This window comes from Alosa alosa, chromosome 11 (assembly GCF_017589495.1).
Source record: "Alosa alosa isolate M-15738 ecotype Scorff River chromosome 11, AALO_Geno_1.1, whole genome shotgun sequence".
Taxonomy (NCBI): domain Eukaryota; kingdom Metazoa; phylum Chordata; class Actinopteri; order Clupeiformes; family Clupeidae; genus Alosa; species Alosa alosa.
This window is the reverse complement of record NC_063199.1, coordinates 1,979,664-2,002,999: the sequence shown is the minus strand read 5'-3', so window position 1 is coordinate 2,002,999 and position 23,336 is coordinate 1,979,664. Positions and strand designations below refer to the sequence as shown.

The 23,336-nt window shown below is 39.3% G+C and overlaps 1 protein-coding gene across 7 annotated transcripts in view; it reads right to left on the bottom strand.

Moving 5' to 3' along the window:
* The window catches only part of LOC125303549 (AP-3 complex subunit beta-2), a 63,311-nt gene extending 41,450 nt beyond the window's left edge, over window positions 1–21,861 (bottom strand). For 4 of the 7 annotated variants that reach the window (XM_048257348.1, XM_048257351.1, XM_048257350.1 and 1 more), the window contains exons 1-2: window positions 21,435–21,861; window positions 15,445–15,520 (exon numbers count right to left, since the gene is read on the bottom strand). In XM_048257348.1, coding sequence (XP_048113305.1) covers window positions 15,445–15,520; window positions 21,435–21,547 — 189 coding nt within the window. In that variant the 5' untranslated portion in view covers window positions 21,548–21,861. Of the gene's footprint in view, window positions 1–15,444; window positions 15,521–16,803; window positions 17,052–20,524; window positions 20,640–21,434 lie in introns of those variants that run through there. The other 3 variants (XM_048257352.1, XM_048257353.1, XM_048257347.1) reach the window with 3 other exon arrangements.
* Window positions 21,862–23,336: the final 1,475 nt, after the last annotated feature.

The following is a 23,336-nucleotide window of genomic DNA, read 5'->3' as shown; positions in this document are numbered from 1 at the left end:
CGGGTCACATTATTGACTGTTGTGTGTCCGAGAGTCAGTTTGTGGGTTTTGTAAGGGCCAGCATGAGGGACAAGACCTACAAAGTTGTGGTGAGTTAAGCAGGGAGGTTGGTAACGTTAATAAATGCTGCTAGCAGTGCTAGTTAACATTAGCTAGGCTACTGTAGCCTTCATACTGTATGATTCATATCAATCATTAACCTAGGAATACTTCTTCGTAATTTAATGAACATTTTGTGTAATAATTCACGGCAAATTAATAAACTGAATATGGTGGTCCAAGAGCAGACCATGCACCAGTCCATGCATCAGCCCGACTGAGCAGTGATGACAGCATAGGATGAGTCAGGTAATGTTACGAAGCACTGCCGTTAACGTTAACCGCTTTCACACACACACAATATAAAATACACGATTTTCCACCACTGGAGAGGATTTTCTCTGAGGGCAATGAGGGGTTCGCCCAAAAAACGCACTTATCTCCGCGTCGGCACCTGATGTGACTGGCTCGGTATTGCTGCAGTAGAGATCATCCCAGCCGCTCCATATTCCTGAACAGTGTCGTTTAGTGCGAGGTGTCGGGCCATGTTCCTCAGGCTGTTCAGTTGCTGTAGGCCTAGCAGATGCGTCTTGATCTGATTCACGCAAACGGGATACAGCCTCCTGCACAAGCAATTTTGAATGGCACTGTTCTGTGTCACTCACCCAAAATTTCGCCTTGTATCTGGGATCCAGACTTGTTGCCACAACTAAGTGGCTATTCTGCTCGCTTCCCTCAAACCTATCCTGCAGAGATTTCAGTAAGCGGGTTCTCATCTGCTTGATTCCATGACCGTCTGTTTCGTTGTGGATATAGCGCTTCAACATCATCACAGCTGGCAGGACAGTGGATATACACGCATTTTCTGCGCTTATTTCTCGAGTCAACTCCTCGAATGGTCTGAGCACCTTGAGAACATCCTCCATCAGAGTCCACCTCTGTGCATGAATATGTTGCATCCCATCTGTCTCGGACACGTAGATGTTTATGGCACGTTTTTGTTCTATTAAACAATCGAACATAAGATATGTCGAATTCCATCGAGTTGTCACGTCCTGAATTAAATGGTGATTTGGCAGCCCCAACTCCTGCTGTAGAGCAGAAAGCCTTGATTTAGCACTTGAGGAGTGCCTAAAGTGACCAACAGTTTTCCTGGCCAGTGCGATCATGTCAGAGACACTTTGTTGTGACAAAAGACTGTCGTGGATGCACAATTGGAGCGTGTGTGCAAAACAGCCAGCACTTGGAATCCCTGCCTCAGACATGGCTTTCCGCATTCTTTAATGCGGTGTGCCTACCATTGAATGCTTCACATCGAAGAATAGCATGTGTGCGTTGAAAATCATCATCAATCCAATGTGAGGTCATACTGATGTAGGACTGTGTAGTGTACTCACAAGTCCATATGTCACATGTAAATGCAAAAGCCTGTGCTTCGGTAACGTGTGCTTGTATGCGGGAAGTGATGGACTCGTGCATTTCAGGGATGATTTTTTCAGCAAAAAAGGGTCTGGAGGGGATTTTGTGATGGTCGTGAAAGCTGGTGATGGTCGTCTGGTTAACACACGTTTTTAGCTGTGACTGTCCTTCCTTTGCCGTACCTGAAGTTGCTGCATTTTGGCTGCTGTCTGTAGATTCCTTCATGCATAACTCGTATTCTTTCGAATGTTTCATACGCAAATGTTCTAACAGCGGCGATGTTGTGTACTGTTTAGGGTCCTTACCACCACAAGACAAATCGGCATTGCAAATTGAACATGTAGCTCGACTAGAATCACCTTCTTTGGACTGAAAGTACTGCCAAACAACACTTTTTCTGCTCACGAGTTCCATTTTCACTTTCTCACTCACACAGCCTGTACTGCATTCGAACGGGCCACCTACGTAAACACCTTCCTATAATCAACGGCGGCGTCATGACGTCGACCAGCGTAGCGCGCATAGTGTAAGCGTAGGGTTCGGTTCGGTGGGGAAAAATTATAAGGTTCGGCAGAAACCGAACCCCATCAAAAAATCCATTATATTCGGCCGAATCCGAAACCGAATCCTGGATTCGGTGCATCCCTAATGCAGAGACCAAATTTCCCTCATGGGATCAAAAGAGTATATATACTTATATACTTATACTGGAAATGACAGTATAAATACTGGAAATGACAGACTTTTGGAATAAAATGTCAAAAATATATATTATTATTGAAATCTTTACAGCCACTATTAGGGCAAGTTTATAGAAAGAGTAGACAATTAAACCATGCAAAAAGATTTTTACTGAAAGATGTTACATTTTCTGAAAAATACCAGGTCAAAGAGTACCATAGTTGAAGAATAACCCTGCAGCAATAGCATATGTCTTATATTAACGTCAATTCCAGTTTTGCTGACTCTGATAGACCTGCCTATACAGAGAGAGATGAAGAGACTGCCTGACTGACTTTTGTGCAAAAAAGTGAAATAATACTGTTTATAATATTTTTCTTTCTAGGAAGACGTCAATGTCAACAGCAGAAGGAAAATTACTCTGCAGGCCCTTCCCATCTTCCTGTGGGAAGATGGATTTCTTTAAGACCTGGAATGTAAGTTTTTGATTAAATTGTGTGTCCTCTTTCACTCTTTCTTCTTTTTTTACTTTGTCTTCTCTATATATCTCTATTTCTATTCAGCACTCTCTGATACTACCTTTCAGCCAAAAGACAACAACCACAACCATCTTCCTAGCCACCAGAATAGCAATTAAATCATACTACAGTAATTCACCAAGAATGACATATTTGGGAATTTTACCTGAACTTTTCATTCACTGGTATTTCATATTATATTAAATACACATGTAGTGTTTTTCATTGACTACTCTACTCATTAACTAATTACTGTCATGTTCTTCAGGCAGAAGAAATTGACCTGCCAGACTTCTCGGATGCAGCTGTAGCTATTCTCACTGTCTCGGGTGATACAGACTCCCTTGTGAAGTTTGGTCCTGCTATCCATTTTATAGTTCTTGACGGAGATATTGTTGTGTGATATAGCAGAGTTGACAGAGACGTTAATTTTGCTATTTGGCTTAATTTGTGCACTTCATCTCGATTATCCAAAGCAATTGTCCTACACATTTAAGTTCATTCAAAAAATTATAATGGGTTTGGAAGACCTGAAGTGGTTACCTCCTAGACTGCTGCTTAGCCTTAAAAATAAATTGCTGATGATGGATGAGTAAGCAGTCTGTTTTCCAAATCTCATGGTTGGTACTGCCAGCATGTTAATACTCAAGCAAGCAATGGAGCTTTTCGCTTTTATTTATGTTGGCCTATTATTTTGTTATTTGAGTATTATTACCTTTATTTGATTTTCTGTATTAACCACATTGCTGGGGATGTTGTTGTTAGAATTCTAATGGAATTCTTAAATAAATGGAATCTGCATTGAAATTGTCTTTTGAGTAGTTTTTTATTTGAATCATACAAATAAAATATTTTTGATTTTGAGGTAAATAGTAAACCTAAACAGTCAAAAAATGTGTTTCAATAGAGTGAAGTCAACTTAAAAATATAAGAGACTGAAGTGACAGTGTTAAGGTTTGAGAAACTGAATGAGTATTGGTGATAACATGAATATATTATTAGGAGTGATAACTTAAAAACATCAACTCCATTTCCAGTGTCAATTTTGTTAAAATGTTTGTTTGTTCATTTTCTCAAAGATTTGGAGTCTTAAGAGCTTGTCTGACTAATGTAACGATAACTTAAAACATCTATTTCTCACATTATTCTTTTTAATTTTATCCTTGTCCTTAAAGATTTTGAGCATTAAAAAAAGTCTCATTTTAAGTAGAAATTACTTAAAATATTTTTTAACATAGCTACATATTTTGAGGTAATCAGTTTCATCAAATATTTTGAGTTCATTGAACCTGTTGGGGTTTACAGTGTACTGGTTATGGTTTTGTGCTATAAATTAATAATATTTTATAGCAAAGTTTTAAGTTGACTATTTTAATTGCATGGTTATTTTTTGTCAACATACACTCACAACCTACTGTCGTTAAAAGTGAGGCCTAAGAAAAATAGGCTACAAGCCTGTCTGTGCGTCACAAACACGACTGACCCCCTTACTCAACAGTTTGCGATGATGACAATATTATTATTATTTTATGTTAACACGCTCAGTCAAAACATTCCGTCACAAACACGACTGACCCCCTTACTCAACAGTTTGCGATGATGACAATATTATTATTATTTTATGTTAACACGCTCAGTCAAAACATTCCGTCGCAAATGTGAAATGTGAAAAACATTGTTGTACATGTCATAACAGATGGGATAATAAATTGCATAGGTTAGGCTACAGTTTATATTGCGTCGCTTTACACATAATGTTAGTTGTATTGATTAAAAACTGTAACAATAATAGTAGCCTACATCGGGTGGCATAGCAGGCTATCTGTTCAAGTCATAGGTGACACCCAAAATGAATGACCTCCCCTGACAAGAGTTCGCGATAGTAAGAAATACATTGATGCACAGAAAGAACAGCCTACGCTTCTCCGAATTCGCACATAGAGCTCACAATATCATATCCAAAAAAGTTAAACGGATTGGCCAACCTCATCAACTGTCTCGATTGTGTCACTATAATCCAACTTTTAGACCGTTATAGTCCTCCATACGTGTTCTTTTTTTTTTAAGCAAACGCCCGAGACAAGCGTGTAGACAACAAAGCGAAACTCATGGCTGACGTAGGCTATCTTCTTGAGCGGTCACTGATTGAGACACAGAAAGTTCTCAAGAACACTAGGTTTTTAAACATTTACCATCACACACATTAATTCATCGGACCTAATATTTGTAGTTGCCTTAAAAAAGGAAAAGCAAAGGTGATAGTCCCCCCCCCCTCCTATTTTTTTTCTCATCGTATCTGCATCGATCTCAAATATGACATTTCTAAAATCAAATTGACGGAAATCCGTCATACGACGGACACCTTTAATCCTTGAAAACCGCAATCAACAATCCATAGCAAATGTAAATCGGTCTCTTCAAAAAACTCCTGCAAGGCAAAAAACTAGATGTACCGCAGAGCGGTACAAAATATGACCGCCGCCCAGTCCAGCACATTTTTTCCACAAAAATAAATCACGCTGAAAGGCCTATATGATTGTCTCACTAAATTGCATTATCCACACTCAATTCTCACTGGTATCTGCTAGACAACAAGTACCAAAACATGATTAGTTCATAGATTTCACATGTAAAATTCATTTTATACAACCCCACCCCCATCTTGCCTGTTCATAATTCTGAGAAATTCTTGAATGCATGCGTACATATGTCTACTGTGTGAGTATGTGTCATATGTATGATTACTGTGAATGTATGTGTGTGCGTGTGTATCTGTTTATGCACATGTGTGCACATGGAATGGGTTAACATGACCCCTGGAGGCAAACATACGCAAAAAATTGGTCATCCTAGGCCCTACGGTTCTCAAGATATTCACAGAAAACTGTGTCTGCCCTACCCTCCTTTCTGGGGGTCCAGCCCAGCGGGGGGGCTACAGATCAAAACGAAAAACGATGGTTCCATGCTATCCATGTGGGGTTGCATGCCCACCAAGTTTCGTGTACCCCGGTCTTACAGTGTCCCGGGAATCCTTGACGGAAATTTGGACATGCGAAAAAAAAACTAAACCTATATGAAAAAAAGACTAAACCTATATGACCGCCGCTTCGCTGTGCAGCGGTCATAAATAGCCACACACAAACAAAAAGAGTCATAAACAGACCGACATATGAGTTAAAATAATATCTGATCCAGCAGACTGAGACAGGAAATGCTAGAAAAAATAATTTGTCAACCTGAAACACTTAATAACAGTGAACACAGCTACTATTACAGTACTACTACTAATGATAATGATGATAATAAGAATAATGATAATTTAGTCAGAGTAAACATGTCATTCTTATTTTCTTGCCATTTAAGAGATTACATTACCAAAATTGAGACGGCCTTCCAGAATTTGCCATATTAGTCTGAATAACTTTAATTTACTCTTCAGTTTGAACATTCTTTTCCTGTTACTTCAGGACCGATACATCGGTAGAGCGGTAGGTATGTTATTTGTATATTACATATTTATTTTATTTATTTGTACTGTTTTACTTTTCACTTAAATCATATTTCAAGTTCAAGGCAATTTACAATTAAAAAGACCCTTTTATCTTTAGTGTTAAGTATGGTCGATCAAAAGTCAATGAGTTCTCGTGTCAACCACATTGACCAAATATAATATTTGCCATAACTGAGCAGTCCCTAATTAGCAGAAAAATAAAGTGTGAATATTCACAGTAAAAATATTGATTAGGAAAATATGTTTAAGTATCTTTGCTACTGTGTTCTAATTATGAAAATGTTGAGGACGTTCAGGGGATGAATACCTTTGCAAGATATACTGAAGAAATAGAAAAAGGAGGAAGGACCAACAACTTGATGAAGATGAAAAATCTAGTACAGAGATTGGAGTGGCACTGGGCTTCTGGAACATCTCATACTGTTTATGTTAACTAGACTACAGGAATGGTACCTGTGTGTTACTGAAATAACACTGTATGTCATGCTGCTATAATAAGCCACATTGCAACATTTATCTCTGAAAAAATATTACAAGAATTGTAAGGAGGCACCATTCAGTACAACCATTCACATACCACGCCTTCCTGCTTTAGTGTTTTAAGCTATGCCATTGTGTCATGTATTACAAAACAGTCATGGGGACTGGAGAGAAAGCAGTTACCAAGATTATGGCTGAATGTTACATTCTTCACCCTTATACCGAATGCAGAATAATGACGCCCATTCAGTTTCTTGCCAAATTTACCCACTTCTGCAACATTCCACATTCATTAGACTTATACAGCCAACCATTTTTATTCTCAAACTAGTCCTACTGGGTCAGTATCCCTCAGGCAGTAGCCTATATTTCAGAATTGTTTTAAATATATTTTGGGAGGCTTTTAGTAGACAGGTAGACAGGACCGTTGAGAGTGACAAGAAATGAATGGAAGAAAGAGACAGGCTTGGAATCAGGAGATGATTGCCGATCGTAGTTCAACCAAGGTCACTTAGTCAACCATGGGCACTTAGACCTGTATGTGATCCCCCAACATACTGTACATTTTTTAATTATTTCCTTGACACTTAGCATCATCTAATACTAGATCATTAATTTCCAATGATAACACAGGACAATATGTTAGATTCATTGTGTTAGGGACCTACAGTATGTAACTAAGTATCAATGTACTGTTAATACATAATACAGTACATAAGGGCACATTACAACCTCCACAAGCAGCATCCACTTTCGTGAGCACTTCACAGGGACTGTCAAGTGGGTACCGTAACTAGTTCATTTTGTGATCCACCCTCCGCTTTAACCGCAATGCTCTCAATTCTGATTTGAACACAACTTGTGCAGTTCTCTAAACATATGCCATTGTTCAGGCCCCAGCTGTGGCGCAATTGGCTGGGGCACCTGCACCGTACGCCGGCGACCCAGGTTCAATTCCCGCCCCGTGGTCCTTTCCGGATCCCACCCCTGCTCTCTCTCCCATTCGCTTCCTGTCTCTCGACACCATCCTATCATTAAAGGCATAAAAAGCCCAAAAAATATACTTTAAAAAAAAACATATGCCCTTGTTCACACTTTAGTTGAGGCCACAAACATGACAAACTCATGAGTAATTAACCTGACATACATTTAATCATGATGATCATGCTTAAGAAATCATAAATCATAATGATGGACCCACCGTACCTAATGCTTTAGTTGATGTGTTGTTCATGCATGAGGTCATTAATGAGAGACTATGAACTCATGTAAATTCCTGATGATTCATTAGATATAAAGGAATGAAGTAATGCATAAATCATTAATTAATTCATGCATGAATTCATGATAATTCATATACCCTTAACGTAAAGTGTTACCGATCTTTGCTTAGTTGATTACCTTGGCTTCACTTTGCAACACTATGCTGTGCTGCGCGTACAACAGGGCTACCAGAACTCTGTTTGTTACATCCAGAACAAAGAACTATTCTTTCGCAAGCCAGCCTCAAGTTTTTACCTGCTCTTAACTACACTGGAATCTACTCTGTCAGAGGTGTCTCCATTTGGAATTAAGGAGACAATTTTAATAGCATTCTTCAATGCCGACCGATTTGAGTGCCGCTTGGGACAAATATGCCAGGGCCGATTTTTGGTCCTAGTCCGCCCCTGGTCTTGCTGGAAAGTCAATCCTCTCCCAAGTCATAGTTCTCTTGCAGACTGAATCAGATTGTCTTCCACGATTTGCATATATTTTGCTGAATTCATTTTACTTTTACCAAGTCTTCCAGGGCCTGTTGTTGAGAAGTATCCCTACAGCATGATGCTACCACCACCATGCTTTATATTAGGGATGGTGGACCCTATTTTCCGACCTGGCACCTGGCGGAAAGTAGTTTATTATCATATTTTTTTCTTATCTTGCAAGTTTCTTTTTTTTTAGCAACGCACCAAGGGGTGTGGCAATTAACGACTTAAGGAGGGGTCTGGCGCATTGTCTAAAAATCGCTATCGTACACTACCTAAAATGCATTACGCCACTGACCAAGAGAAACCTGGTCAGAAGTCCATGGTGAGTTGTTTATATGTGAATTTAAGAGTGCATTATCAACAGTGATATGGGCGGGTGCACAACATGCAAAACATTACAAATTACACGATTACAATGGGAAACATAATTAGAATAAAGATATTACGAAATACATCTCACAATGAGTAGTTATTCACTATCATTTGCAAATTGGTAATGATTCAGAGTCAAATATGAAGCACAGCTAAAGACGCACTGTCACAAGATATACTGTAAGCAACTCCTCTGCAGGATAAACGTTTTTTATTCAGTCATTCAAACAGTATTGGGGTAAGTGTTGCTTTTTCCAGACTATGTTTTCGATGGTAACCAATTGTCAGTCAATAGTGAAAGTAATTAACTCTGTATAACTGTTTTGTCGTTGACTGACACCACCATGAAGTTAGTTTCACTTTGCCAATAAGTTCAAATAATAGACGAGTGCAAATGCATGTAGTAGGCTATACTCTGACATTTAATAAGAGCTTTGCCACTCACCTATGGAGCTTTGACTGGTGAAGAACTCGGCCAAAAGTTGTTGTATGCATAGTTTCTACCATCTCAGCTGTTGAAGCTTTTAACTTCTTCAGAGTGGTCATACTGTAGGTGCATTGATGGCCTCCCCCACCATTATTCTTCTTGAACGGTCACTCAGTTTGTAGTGACAGCCTGCTCTAGGCAGATTTGCCATATTCCTTACATTCCTTAATGATGGATTTCACTGAACTCCAGGGGATGTTCAGTGACTTGAAACACCTTTGTATCCATCCTTCACTTATGCGTTTCCATAACCTTTTGGAGTGTTCTTTTGTCTTAGAATTATAGGCAGGAATACTGATTGACCAGTGACTGGACCTTCCAGACACAGGTGTCTTTAAATTTTATAATATATATATATGAATTTCATGCATAGCGCAGACCTGCCAACCTTGACATTTTATGAGTACAACTTTGATGATAGAGAGGGCCGTAAATATTTTCTTGTAGCTGTCAGACGGCCAGATGTGACCACGCACGTCCACCACTGGAATAAGAAGGACATCAGGAATCAGGAGAATTAAATATATGTATACAGTAGAGGCGATTGCTCTAAGACTACAGGGGAAGCTCAGCAATCGCATCAATAATACTGTATTACATTAGCCTACTATTCCAACTAGAACATGCTAAAAATGTGTTCAACTTCATGGCTAGTTCGTTCAGGTTTTGCCAGTCATTTATCGGGATTTCGCACCCGTAATACATTGCTGTGACGACACGATCCATCAAAAAACCATAGACGCTCAGCTTCACTGGACTTTCAAATGGCACTTACAGAGTGGGCTGATCTCAGTGCAGAAAAGCTAGATGTTTATTAGACAAGTGCCACAAAATCAACATTTCCAAGGAAGCCCGGCGTCTCTGAGAGTGAATGGAACAGTGGGATGGCCCGGCCGCCGAGCTTCTGTATGATGATTGGAGGAACCGTCATAGAGGTTGGACTCTTTTTGATTGACAGCATATGTCGCGATCTGAGAGGAAGTTTCAAGTAAGTTCAGGGGATGCGTTAACTTTAGTCTTGGAAGGAGATAAAACCGTAATGTGAAGTTACAGAGTTTGTGACTGTGGCTTTTGTTTCAGTATTGTATTTAGGCTAAGTTAGATAGCTCGCTATATAACGGTGTAGCCTGGCTAAAAGCCCACCAGGGGAGATTAAAAATAAAACAGCAAGGCAGATGAATGTACAGAATAGTCACAGAAAAATAACTCTAGTAGGCTAGCCTATTTAAACTCCCCCCAAGCTGCCATGTCTCAGAACTCTATACTGTTTGGTCTATTCTGGGTTTTGGAATCATTTTTGCCCTCAGAGAACATTATAGCACCTTAAAAATATTAATTTAATAATTGACCATTTTTATCAGAGCTTCCCCTATTCCAAAGAGCAGCAACCACCACTGGTATACAGTATGTCTGTAATGTGTATTAATTCTAAGTGAGGAGGCGCGCACATCCGAAAACTGGCAGGTGCCGAATTCCAAATGTTTAGAACGTAAAAACAAAATTGAATCCACACACTGAGCTCCACGTTGACTATTTAATCACCAAGAAGTAACGTTTCAGGCTACTGCCCTTCTTCAGACTGTCTGTACAATCCAACACTATCATGTGTTTCTCTATGGCAAAGCATGTTCATAATCCGGTTTTGAGATCCTAGCAAATACCTGCATGGCATCCAATTCAAGGCTCACATTGCATCCCAATTTGTTCGACAAAGAAACACCTTTTTTGCCTTACTTAGTTCATGGCAATGCAGTAAAAAGTTGTTGTAGAGAATCATCATGAGTGCACATACAGGCTAACACGCAAACTCAGGTCAAGTCAGGTCAGATCAGTTCATGTCACAGATATGGAGAGCAGAAAGGTAATTTTTCATCACTAAATAAAAAAAATGTTATTTATTTCTGTAAGGCGCACACCACATATGTCTGTAAATTGCTCAGCCCCAAAGTCCCCCTATACCATGGTTCTTATATTGCCAGATTCAGGACAGTCTGGCCTACACATACATGAAAGTCATGTCCAGCTGGCAGCTTGCTGTGGTGAGATACATTTCAAAATGTAAGAATTGTATAATATGATTTGTCTTTGTATTATTTAAAAATCAAAATCAAATCAATGTAAGTACTAATATATGAAATGGTGGCAGATCTGGGTAGCCTAGACTGTGCTGAAAAAATATAGCATGACCAGGATAAATGCTTATACTTACAATGACCAGGATAAATGCTTATAACTAAAGGTAGTGAGAATGGCCAAATATAGAGTAGGGCTCATAGGGCTAAAAAAAATGGCATTTATTTCCGTAAGGCACACACCACATATTTTTCACATTTGCTCAGCCCCAAAGAATCCCTCCACCATGGCAATGATGTGGCCAGATTCAGAAGAGTCTGCCTTAAACACAAGGCAAGTCGAGCTGCCAGCTTGCAGCGGTGAGAGACATGTCAAAATATAATACCGTACTTTCCGGACTATAAGTCGCACCGGAGTATAAGTCGCACCAGTCAAAAAATGTGTCATAAAGAGGAAAAAAACATATATATAAATATATATATGTTGCACCTGAGTCGCAGGACCAGCCAAACTATGAAAAAAAAGTGTGACTTATAGTCCGGAAAATACGGTAATTTATATACATATATATATAATTTAATACGCTTTTTGTATTTTTATTATTTAAAAATCTAAATTAAATCAATGCAAGTATTAATACATGAAATTGTGGCAGATTTGGGTAGCCTAGACTCTGCAATATAAAAAAAAACAATATATAGCATGTGTGTATGGCATTTACAATGACCAGGATAAATGCTTCTAACTAAAGATAGTGAAAATGTCCTTAAAACAGTCTAGGGTTCTAAGGGTTAATGCAATATTTACATTGTCCCTTTATTAGCAACCATTCATCCAATGTTCCAAAGGCATATTCTGTTAACTAATCGGATATCATTTTAAAAGGCTAACTGAGAAAACATTGGAGAACCCTTTTGCAATTATGTAAGCACATAATGTAATCTGAAAACTGCTGCCCTGATTAAAAAAAACCCCAATGGAACTGATCTCAGCTGATATTCTGTCTATAATGGAGTGGAATGGACATTTCTGAGTGACACCAAACTTTTGAACGGTAGTGTACATTTTAAACTCCTACAACAAAATTCCCTGATATTCCATGACTTAATGATACAATTGATACAATTCCCTAATGTTCCGTGTATGGAATAGACTTTATAAAAATGCTATGATATTCCTAAAAAAAATCCATGACCTGAGAACCCTGCTTTACTTTAAGGTCGGCTATGACAGCAGCTCTAGTCTACTTTTAGTTATCTTTGTGTAGTCTAGTGTAGTCTACTTTTAGTTATCTTTGTGCATGGCGTTGTAGTGACGACTTAAGTTGAAATCTTTCAAGGCTGATCTAGTTTCTAAGCATAGCCTACTAAACACATAAGTTGACTTTGAATTATGTGATAAGATCAGCTGTTTCCCATTTTGTCTGAAAGGACTGTTTTCTTCATAAATTCGAGGAAATGTGACGGTTCTCCTACTATTTGCAACACACGACACTGAATACATGAACGAGTGAGATGACGAGTGAGTGAGTTGAACGAGATTGACGAGTGGTTAACACCGTCGGGTATTATTTCAATGCTGTTTGCACTGGCTGAGAACTATAGGGATGCAGGCGAATAGCAGTGATGACAGCAAGCGGCCAAAGAGGGATCGGTTATCCAGCCAGCCTGGCTTGCTTGAGGCACTGAATTGAATTGAACGCGCAAAGCATTTGGCTAGGAGGGGCAGGTGGGCGGAGGGTTCAAATGCAGCGCTATGAAAGCTTTTTACTCCACTTACATGCAGATTGTTGAAACAGACAAGTTTTGATGTCCTCTGGAGGCTGGTTCCAGAGTCGGACTGCACCAAGATTTCTGACATCTTTTGCTCTAAGTCCCTTTGTTCAAAGAATAGTTGCAATCCTACATCTTTCCTTCTTTTTTATCAAAAACGATTACCTCAGTTTTGTCTTTGTTCGATTGCAGGAAATTCTAAGACAGCCAACTGTTAACTTCATAAATACAACTACAAAGAGCTTCAAGGGGGGCATACTCATTGGGTGTGAGAGCTAGATATAGCTGTGTGTCATCGGCGTAACTATGATAGGCATGGGCGGATTATGAACTTTCGGGCCCCTGGGCTCAGATGTATTAAGGGCCCCCCACTAATTGTCGTATATGTGGGAGGGGGGGTTTGGGGGTCCTCCCCCAGAAATGTTTTAATTTGTTTGATGTGATTTCCTGTATGCTGGTGCATTTTGGGGATGGCCAATACTAAATTCAATCAGATTCATAGCCTACATCCTGATTTGTTGATATTGAGGCAATGATTCCATGCAAAGGCTTGGGCTTCAGGGCCCCCTGACCCCTTGGGCCCCTCGGCCTGGGCCCGGTAGGCCCGTGCAGTAATCCATCCCTGATGATAGGATGTGTAGTGACTATAGAAAGAAAGGTCTACAAACCACTTCAAGTCCCACAACTGTGTTGTCATTGGTAGTTTTACTCCACTAACTTCCACTCAATCAGAACACCTGTCCTGGTGAAGAACCAACATTCTTGGTCCCTCTGCTGGGTCATTGGTAGTTTTACTCCACAACTGTAACTTCCACTCAATCAGAACACCTGTCCTGGGGAAGAACCAACATTCGGGCCCTCTGGTGAGTGACCGCTTTTTTACCCATTTTGTGTGCTTCTTTGTTTATTAGAAAAGGTAAAACACTGAAATGTGGTGTTTACTGTATAATGGTCAACTAACTGCCACTAGAAGTCACTAGAATATGCTTACCAATGTAAGGATGACACAATCTCATGCAATCAGTGTTTGTCCATGATGGCAAGAACAATTTGACATCTCAAATGAATTACCTACTTCTCTCCATTTAGGTTTATATAAATCCTAGTCATAAATTACAACTAAAGCCTCTTTTCTCTTCCAATCTGATTGATCATGGTACCAAGGAAGCTGCACTGTCAGACATTGAGCTCAATCCTAAAAGTCAGTAGTTGTTGTCATGTCTTTAGTGCTGCTAAGGGATTATGCGAGTCAAGGTTGTTAGACACACTTCTGTTTACAGATGTCTTAGTGATACATTCAACCCTTCATGTGCCACATTTTAGGAGGTCATAACTGCCTCCTATGTGAAAACAGCTCTACGTGACATAAACATATAAGTCTGACTATTAAGTAACATTAAACGTAAAATCCAGGAATTAACTACTAACACACTTTTGTCACATTCAGCAAATTTGTCACCACGGTCCAAAAGTTATCTGTTCAGGGTGTTCAGCATTCAAAAAGTCAAGGTCATACACAGTCCTGGTCCTATCTATTCAGTGTGTGGGGTGGTGGTTAAGGAGCTGGACTACTGTGCAGTAGCCAGAAAAGTTGTGGGTTCAATTCCACCATTGTGCTACCCTGGAAATCCAGAGTTCTCGCGTGAGCACAATGGAATTGTCTCTGCGAGACACTCTGGCAAAGAGCAATGATGCACGTTACTTTTACCCCAACATTCCGGGAAACCAGCTAAACTGATGAAGACAGCGCTGCAACGTTGGAGGACAGACAGTACACATTGGTCGTAGTGTTATCCGATCGCGTCGAAGTCCGAAATAATTCAGAGTAAACATGGTCTAGTGTTATCCAAATGCATGCAGTGAGATTTTTAAATGCATGCTTGTTGCCGCCCCTCGAGTTGGGCCATTACATTGTTCTTTGCCAGACCCTTAATCTTTCTAGATTATCAGGGTCTGGATTTTCCAAGCAACCATTGTGCCCTTGAGAAAGGCACTTAACCCCAAGTTGCTCCAGGGACAACGTAATCCTTTGTAATATAGTTGACATAATGTAAGTCACTTTGGACAACAGTGTCTGCTAAATATACGTAAATGTTCAAGACTCAAGAGGTCGGACACAGTCTTGGTGGTGCAAATGGGAAACTTGGATTGAGCCATAAACAATTTCTGCCAAACACATTGCTTCAAAAGTACCAAGTGCAGGATGAGGGGTTTAGTTTGATTTGCTGCTGAGCTCAAGTGACAACACCTTTTAGCCAGAATCACAAATTTTGCCTCTCACAGCATTCAACATTTTCGAGAATTGACTTTTGAGTTAGCAAGATAAAATGGCAAAATTACTCACAGCAACAATCCTCTTCATAGCTTCCAGTTTTAAGGAGTCTTTGTTGCTGTCCAACATTTCTTTTAAGTCATCATGTCTGTAGGAAAAAAGTGGTAAAGTAGTTACAAACCGGACAAGTAATGTTTTCATACATGTCATGCTGCTTAAAAGTAAAAAAAGAAAACATAGATATGTAGTAAGGGTTTCCCCTGTCTCCCACACAGAATGTATAACCTTATTAACAAAACAAAAAAAGAGAGATGAGAGATTTTGAAGATTTCAGTCTAGTCCATCTTTGCATGGTGCCATACAACACTCCAGCTCCACAATCTGTTTCAGTTTGGATTGTGTCACACAGAGCCAAATAATCTCTTAACATTTTTGTCAAAATGCATGCAATTCAGTCGATGCTCTAGTCTAGATGATATAATGAGATCAAGATGTATCCACCTTCAACAGGTACAAACAGTATGTTTATCCCTCTCAGTGGTCTCCAAGATGTATGGGGATGAACAAGACTTGCTACTTAATATGGCACCAAGCCATGGGGTGCTTTGTCAAAAATGGGATGTAAAAAATGCACTGCACAGTGCACAATCAGCTCCCTTAAAATTTTTTGATGCAAAGACGATAATAGCACACACTGTTACAAGACCAAACTCAGTTTTTCCTGTCTACATGTCAACACTAAAAACTGTTTCTAAAAATCTTCATCCTGGAAGAGATTTAGCAAATAGTCAAAACAGATAAAAATGTCATTAATTATTTTATTTATTCATTTATTTTTGTGGTTTAAGTTCATTCAGGCAGTGAGTCTACAATTCATAATGGTAAGCCAACACCAACACAAGGTATAAGGTTATATGTATACGTATCCTCTTTTTCCAAGGTCTTTTAGTGAGTTGAGATCTTGTGTAACAGATAATTAAAGAAATTAATAATTCAACATCACATCACACAGAACTGGTTGAATGTCTGTGTGTTAGTAGTCAGGTTACTGGCATACATTTTTAAAACATGTAACAGAAGCAACTTTGCTTTTGTACCCGAAAATAAAGATCTGAATAAATTGTAAGAACATGTTCAAATTTGCCCTAAGTTATTTTAGATTTCATTACCTCATCACCTTATTCGGTACTTATGTGAATAAATTTAGCACAATTTAAGCATCAAGTTCATATGACTAGAATCTACTATACCTCTTCGGAGTTTCGCAGAAGTATTCCCACATATTTCTTTCTAGGATTTATGTTGTTCATTCACAATCATGAATCCAAAGACAAACACCAACTCTTACATTACATACAACATGCATGTAAAGTGATTTCTTGTTTGGATGCTTGTTTAAGTTCTACATTTGATTGCCTAATTTAGTCATACCGCAGAGGCTGCGCTTGGACACCAACAACACCCTCCTCCAAATGGGCTTTCTCCTCTGTCTCCCCTCCAGCACGCAGGTGCCTGAGTTCGTCTGGTTGGACGGCGTTGTACCATGTTTGCCCACCATCTGGTGCGAGCACTGGGCTCTTTGCTTCTTCTGGGGCTTGGCCCTGCGTCTGGCTGTGTACAGTTTTCACCATGTTAACTGCACTCACAGGCAGCTGTAACAACCTCTGCATGGAATTCATCCTAAACTAAAAAAATTATCTCTTGCACTCCAGGTCAACACTGAGTAACGCTGTGATATCCAGAACTGTAATACAGTGTATCCAAAACTGTTGAGCTGAGTGAGATTCTGTGGTGGTGGAACCTGCTGAGAATGACGCTTGGGGAAGTCCGCTGCAGGCTTCTCTGGTGTTTGTGACTGCCGCTTTGTCTGCTTGCTGTCTTGAATGACACGAGATGGCTTAGCTCCCTCCCTTCGCCACGTTAGCACTACCCCTCCCCTTCCCTCCTTCTCTACGGGCCACCTTCCTGGGTTTGGCTCCAATGTCTATCGCCTAGTGCTTTCAGTGCCTTTCCATTTGTGATTTCTGGTGCTCACACACATTCTATTCAATACGAATAGAACCAGACACAACTGCTGTGTGTTGTATATGTGGCAGGTAAAATAAGAAGTGTCTGTATCAAATAGGCAGGGTTTTTGGTAACTTAATCACTTTAATGTTACCTCTTTCCAAGGTAGGTACCACTCACTTTCATCTGATTTGTTTTCTCTGATATTATGTGCTACGCTGCAAACAGCATCACTGTACAAAACAACATCACTTCTTTATTTATTAAAATAATTTAAGTAGATTGTGTGAAAAGGCTCATGCTCTACCAGCTGTTTTGTTGAGCTTAGAATCCTTCTGCTGTGCAGAGCACTGGTGTGCCCCTCCCCCTAATCTTCTCACCATCATGCCTAAAGTGGTGAAATCACACACTAGCGCAACATACATTCATACTGTAGGTAGCCAGTCCTATTTCTCATTCACACAATATTGACAAAGATGTCTGTTCTCTTGTTTTTCTGTTTTGAAAAATCATTTTGTATGGAATATTGTTTAAATGTATACTGCAACTCAATATTCTCAATGGACAAGGAAAACAAAACAAAGAGCAAATAAATAGTATCTCTATAATCTCACAGAGACCTGCCATCGGTATGGGTGTTTCTGCAACTACTACAGTAATTTCCTGTGTATTAGCCGCATTGTGTATAAGCCGCAGGACATTGCTTTATGCAAGTTAAAAGAAACAAAACCATATTAATATCATATTAACTGCCCCTGTGTATAAACCTCGTAGCTCAATGTAGGCTATAAGCCGTGGCTAATAGTTGGGAAATAACAGTACATTTTGAGGTCCCAGAAATATTGTATTTTGTTTTAAAATATATCATATTCTTGATAAATACACTGTACATTTTACATCACCAGAAAATATTATGTAAGAAACTTTTTTTTAAATTTATTTAAACATTTAATGGCTCCAAAAACCACTTTTGTTCATGTCCCTCAACTGAGGTCTCAGTATTGACAGTCTTAGGGTACGTGCAGACTAGGCCTATTTTTCGCAGCTGCCAGCGTCCGTTTTACATTATAATCCTATGGAGTAGACAGTGTTTTGAAAAAAAGTCTGCGGGTGTCTTTTTCTGCAGCTCAGAGCTGTTTTTAAAGTTGAGAAATGTTCAACTTCTAGCGGAAAAATGCCCTACGTCACACTATTTTTTGACAGCTGACCAATCACAAGAGGATACTTTGCATATCACAAAAATACGCTTCCAGCTGCTTTTAGGGGAAAAAAACGATTTTTTAAAAATTTAAAAACGGTCTGCACAACTTCTCTTGTCAGAAAAAGAAGCCTCGTCTGAACATACCTTAACAAGCTAGTTCAATTGCAAAATCACATAATTTTAAATTAAATTGTTTTATAGAAATACTACTCTAGACTCTAGATGTTAGAGGCTTTGTAACAAAATCAGCTTTTGTTAGATCTTGGTTAATGTGGACGGATACTGAAAGGAGTTAAAACAGTTATTCAAGGCTGCTGAAAAGGCAAGCCAATGGCTATGGCTGAGGTGCTCACATACTACTTGGGGTCATGAAGTAACCCGAATTAACTTGTGAAATCTTGTTGTTGTGTTTTAATAGTTGGGCGTGTCTGTATCAAGTGTTTATGTGTTGGTTGGGTATATTGCTGATTGGGTCATAAACGGCCACAGCAGAAGAGGAATAACAGAAGAGGAATAGCAGAAGAATTTGTTGGTATTTGCTGGTATTTGTTGGTGCCCACCTCAAAGGCTTGCATTTTGCCTGGGTATGTTGCTGATTGTATCATAAACAGTGGTTGCTTACCATTGTTGGTAGAAAATCTATTATCATTGCAAACACCACTGTTGAGCCTTCTGGAGGTGTCACTGGCCTAATTCAAAGAAACACTGATGAAGGAAAGTGCTGTCTTGATAACTCTAGTGAAATATTAATGAAGTTTGTTTTGCTAGTTATGTTTTTGCCCACAAAGGTTGCTTTGTTGGTGATTTTGTTTTTGATGGTAAATAGACTTGAGTTTTAGTTGGCAGCTGTGGAAATCCCCTACCTATATCACAAGGAATTTAAAATCTGTTACAGTATGTGTATATCTGAAAAATGGACCATATTGAAATATTTTTCTTCACTCACTCATTTTCACTTACTCATTAAAACCTAAATGCACCTGTCTCTCACTTTAAAGTCCTTACTGCTATTCTGAACAAAATTCTATAGCAAAAGTATTTTATAACGTGAAACAACTAGTTTCTAAGGCAACAGATATTAACATGTGAACACATGGGGAAAGTGACTCAGAATTCAGAAAAAACAAGATAAAGATCATGGGCCCTATTTTGACGATCTAAAACACATGGCCTGAAGTGTATGATTTAAGTTGCATGCCCAAGTCCACTTTTGCTAGTTTGATGGCGGAATAAATTATGAAACACCAGGGGCATGGCTTAGAATGGTTGAACTTACATTTCTTAATTAATCATGGGTGTGTTTTGGGTGTAACATCCATTAAACCAATGAGAGTGCCATTTCCCATTACTTTTAAGAGCAAGGAGCAATAGTATCACAGCGCATTGGTATGACAAGTGAACGCATCTTTTTTGCTGACACACCTGTGGGTGTGCAAGTTCATTTTCTATTAAGAAACAAATACTAACATACCTGCAGGTCTTACGATATTCACAGCAACAGGTATTGGTTTGTCAGTGGAAAACATCAATGGTTCTTGAACCTTGTTTGCTGACCCCCCAAAACAATATTGCCCAAGTCTCTTGACCCCTTTCTCTCCTACCGGCAAAAATCTGTTTCACTCTGGAAAATGTTGCAAGATGGTTGGTGGCGGAGGTAGAAAATGTCTTCTCTCATAGCTAGGCTATGTTAACATCAAAGCCAATTAATATCAATGGCAGCCTTTGACAATCTGACTTATTATTCCCCAATGGATAACTAGCACTCATCCAATGTATAACGGGCACTCATGTGGCAAAAGAAGGCTGCATAGTATTCTATCACCGGTAAGCTCACACACAGCATCTTCAAGGTCATCATTGCATTATATGTAGCCTACACACACACACACAACAGGGGCCTACTGGTGACTACAAAATATCTGAAAAATCTATTTTCTGTCTTACCCAGCTATAGCCTACTGCTCTCATGTAAGGTCACAGTTTGTATCCTCTCGCCATAGCCTTGATAATCTTTCATTTTTCTCTGCACCACAAAGACCAGATATTAAACCAGACATAGAGGCTAGGCTACATGTCGACATTAAGAGATAATCCAACTATCAAACACGAGGTCGTTTTAAAATTATGTCTATTTGCAGAAGGGATAGCTGAGCTCCCTCTGTTGGTGCGACCTGCAAACGAGGGGCTATGATCCATCGTGCTGCTGCATCACTCTATCCTAAATCACGGGTGTTTTCATTTGTTTGTTTTTCTGTGCCACTGGCGACATGATACATATTACACAGAATATAACGAATAAGCCATTATTTTAACTGCACTTAATAACAGTCTTAAAACAACCGTCTTTGGACAGTCCTGAGTTAAATCTGTCTTCTGCCGTTTTGAAAGGCTATCGGCTGCTCTTAAAGGCGCTGTCCACCCAGCAGTACTGAAAGATTTCTTCTGAGTCTGAGTAAGTAACTAGGCTATTAGCATCAAACTTAGCCTAGGCTATATGATCTCTTACTCGGAGTGTCTTATTGGTAGCCTAATCGAACCTGTTTTGGTAGCCTATCTTAAGCCTGTCTGTCTGAAAGCTATATCGGCTATTTCCAAGCCAAAACAGCAGGCCTATGGCTTTTAGCGCCGTGTAAGCTAAATCGACTCCGTCAACAAAATCGCGTAAGCAATCCAGTGCAATTCACATTCCATACAAGTGGCAGAATCGAGTATGTTTATAGTTTTATTTCCCATGAAACCAGAGGCTACAATTAACGAATAAGCTTAGCTTTGTTATGTTATGGCGTATAGCATCCTTGTGGCTTCTACTACTACTCCTCATAAAATAATAGCCTGACAGTATGTTTGCGTTTACCTCTTGTAATCAGATGAGAAAATCCCACCGCTTGCAGGATCATGTCCATACTCCGGCTCTCCGACATTAGAGGAGCCACCTTTGTCATCACTAAATGCAGAACTGGCGGACATCACAGCACCTCTCTTTGACAACGACCGAGATTTAGAGCCGAGACCGGAGCTGAGACTGTGTTCCGCTTGGAGTGTAATTTCTGTGACTATCGCCTGACGATTTCCGTTGTTCTCGGTGACGTTGTAGGCCTACCGTTTTAATTTAGTTGTGTTTTGCGCTTCGGCACAAAAACTGCCACCCAGCTGTTAGTCTATCAGCCCAAGAGAATGTTTAGAATAAACGTAGCCTATCGTAGGCCTACCACTCCCCTTGCGTAAAGCCCATACATCGGAGTGGAAAGCCTATCCCATGAATAGACTAGACCAAATTCAGATTATCTCCGTTATCCTGCAGATTCTGCAAGGCATTATAAATCAAACCTAGATTTCATGCTGGTGGATCAGCTGGTGTCATTGTAAAACTATTCTATTGTAAAACTCTTAATTTGACAAAGGCTTAATTTTGTTGACTTAAGTGCTTATGGTGGGTGATTAGCGTCCGTTGGGACATTCTAGAGATGCGGCGCCATTTGTGATGGAAAAGGATAAAAAAAATGTAAATGAATTAAAATGTTAAGCTTTTTTTATTTGATGCGACAAAGAAATCTATGTAGCCTACTTGATAGAAAATACTTCCCCCCATCTTAACATGAACAGTGTTCAGCATTCAACCCAGTCCACATAAAAAAATTAAATTAGCCTATTCAATAGAAGGTGAAAGAGAAACTGACCACTTGTCATCCCATGCTGTTCTGAAAACGTTGATGCCAGCTCCCTCATAAATGGTTATGGTATTTAGCCAGCACTTTTGTCCAAAGCGACATACAAATAACAACAATACAAAGTTAAATTTAACAGTAAACAATTTAAAAAGTTGGTCAATAAATAATGTCAAAAGGATCAAACTACCATTTTGTTGGGAGGGGGAAATTGTTGTATTACGGGTTTGATTGAAACACAGGGACAGGGTTAAAAACCTACATTTCACTTCCCAAGAAATGTATTATGTATGACAAGGGGGGTCATCTTCATTGAATTTAGAAAAGAAAAGAAAAACACATTTATTTAACACTAGGTAGGCCTACTCAAAATGAGTCATGCTATTTATATAATGGTCAATGGGGACAGGCGAAGTTCTTAATAATGTTAGGAACAACAAACATATGTTGAAATAAATCTCTGTTTAAATTCTCTTCTCAATTGCATATAAAAAAAAAACATGTCAAATTTGAAATGTTACAATTTAAGTGTAGTTGGATCAATGTTCTGAAAAGTTATAACAGTAGAACAACTTGCGACACTGACACTACTTAAATGGCACAAAATCTGTAGAATGACCCCGTTATGTCGAAAGGGGTAAGTGAACATCCAGAAATGTTAATTTCTAAAGAAACACAACAATGTATGAAAGGCTCCATTACCTTGTATCTCACATTATGGCCCTGTAGCAGCAGTTTTTGTAAAAATAGACAATCAATGATGTCATGACCATGCATTGAGAAATTATTGTATAGTCAGGAGAAACTCGCAGTAAATCGGGAGAAGTATGTGGGGGACGTGGAGGCATACAGCCAAGGGAGAAGCCCATAGAGAGTCCATGACAATATTTCAGCAATGTTTTGATGGATTGGCAGTAGCCTACTTCGGAATGTGGCAAGTGAATTCATATGAAGTGGCTTAATTTCACAGGTTATTGAATACCATGGTAGTGATGATATTCACATGCCCATAATGCATATTTGGCATAGCGCCGCCACCTGGCAACAGAAAGAATGGCAAATACACTGATGTCTCATGATCAATTTTAACA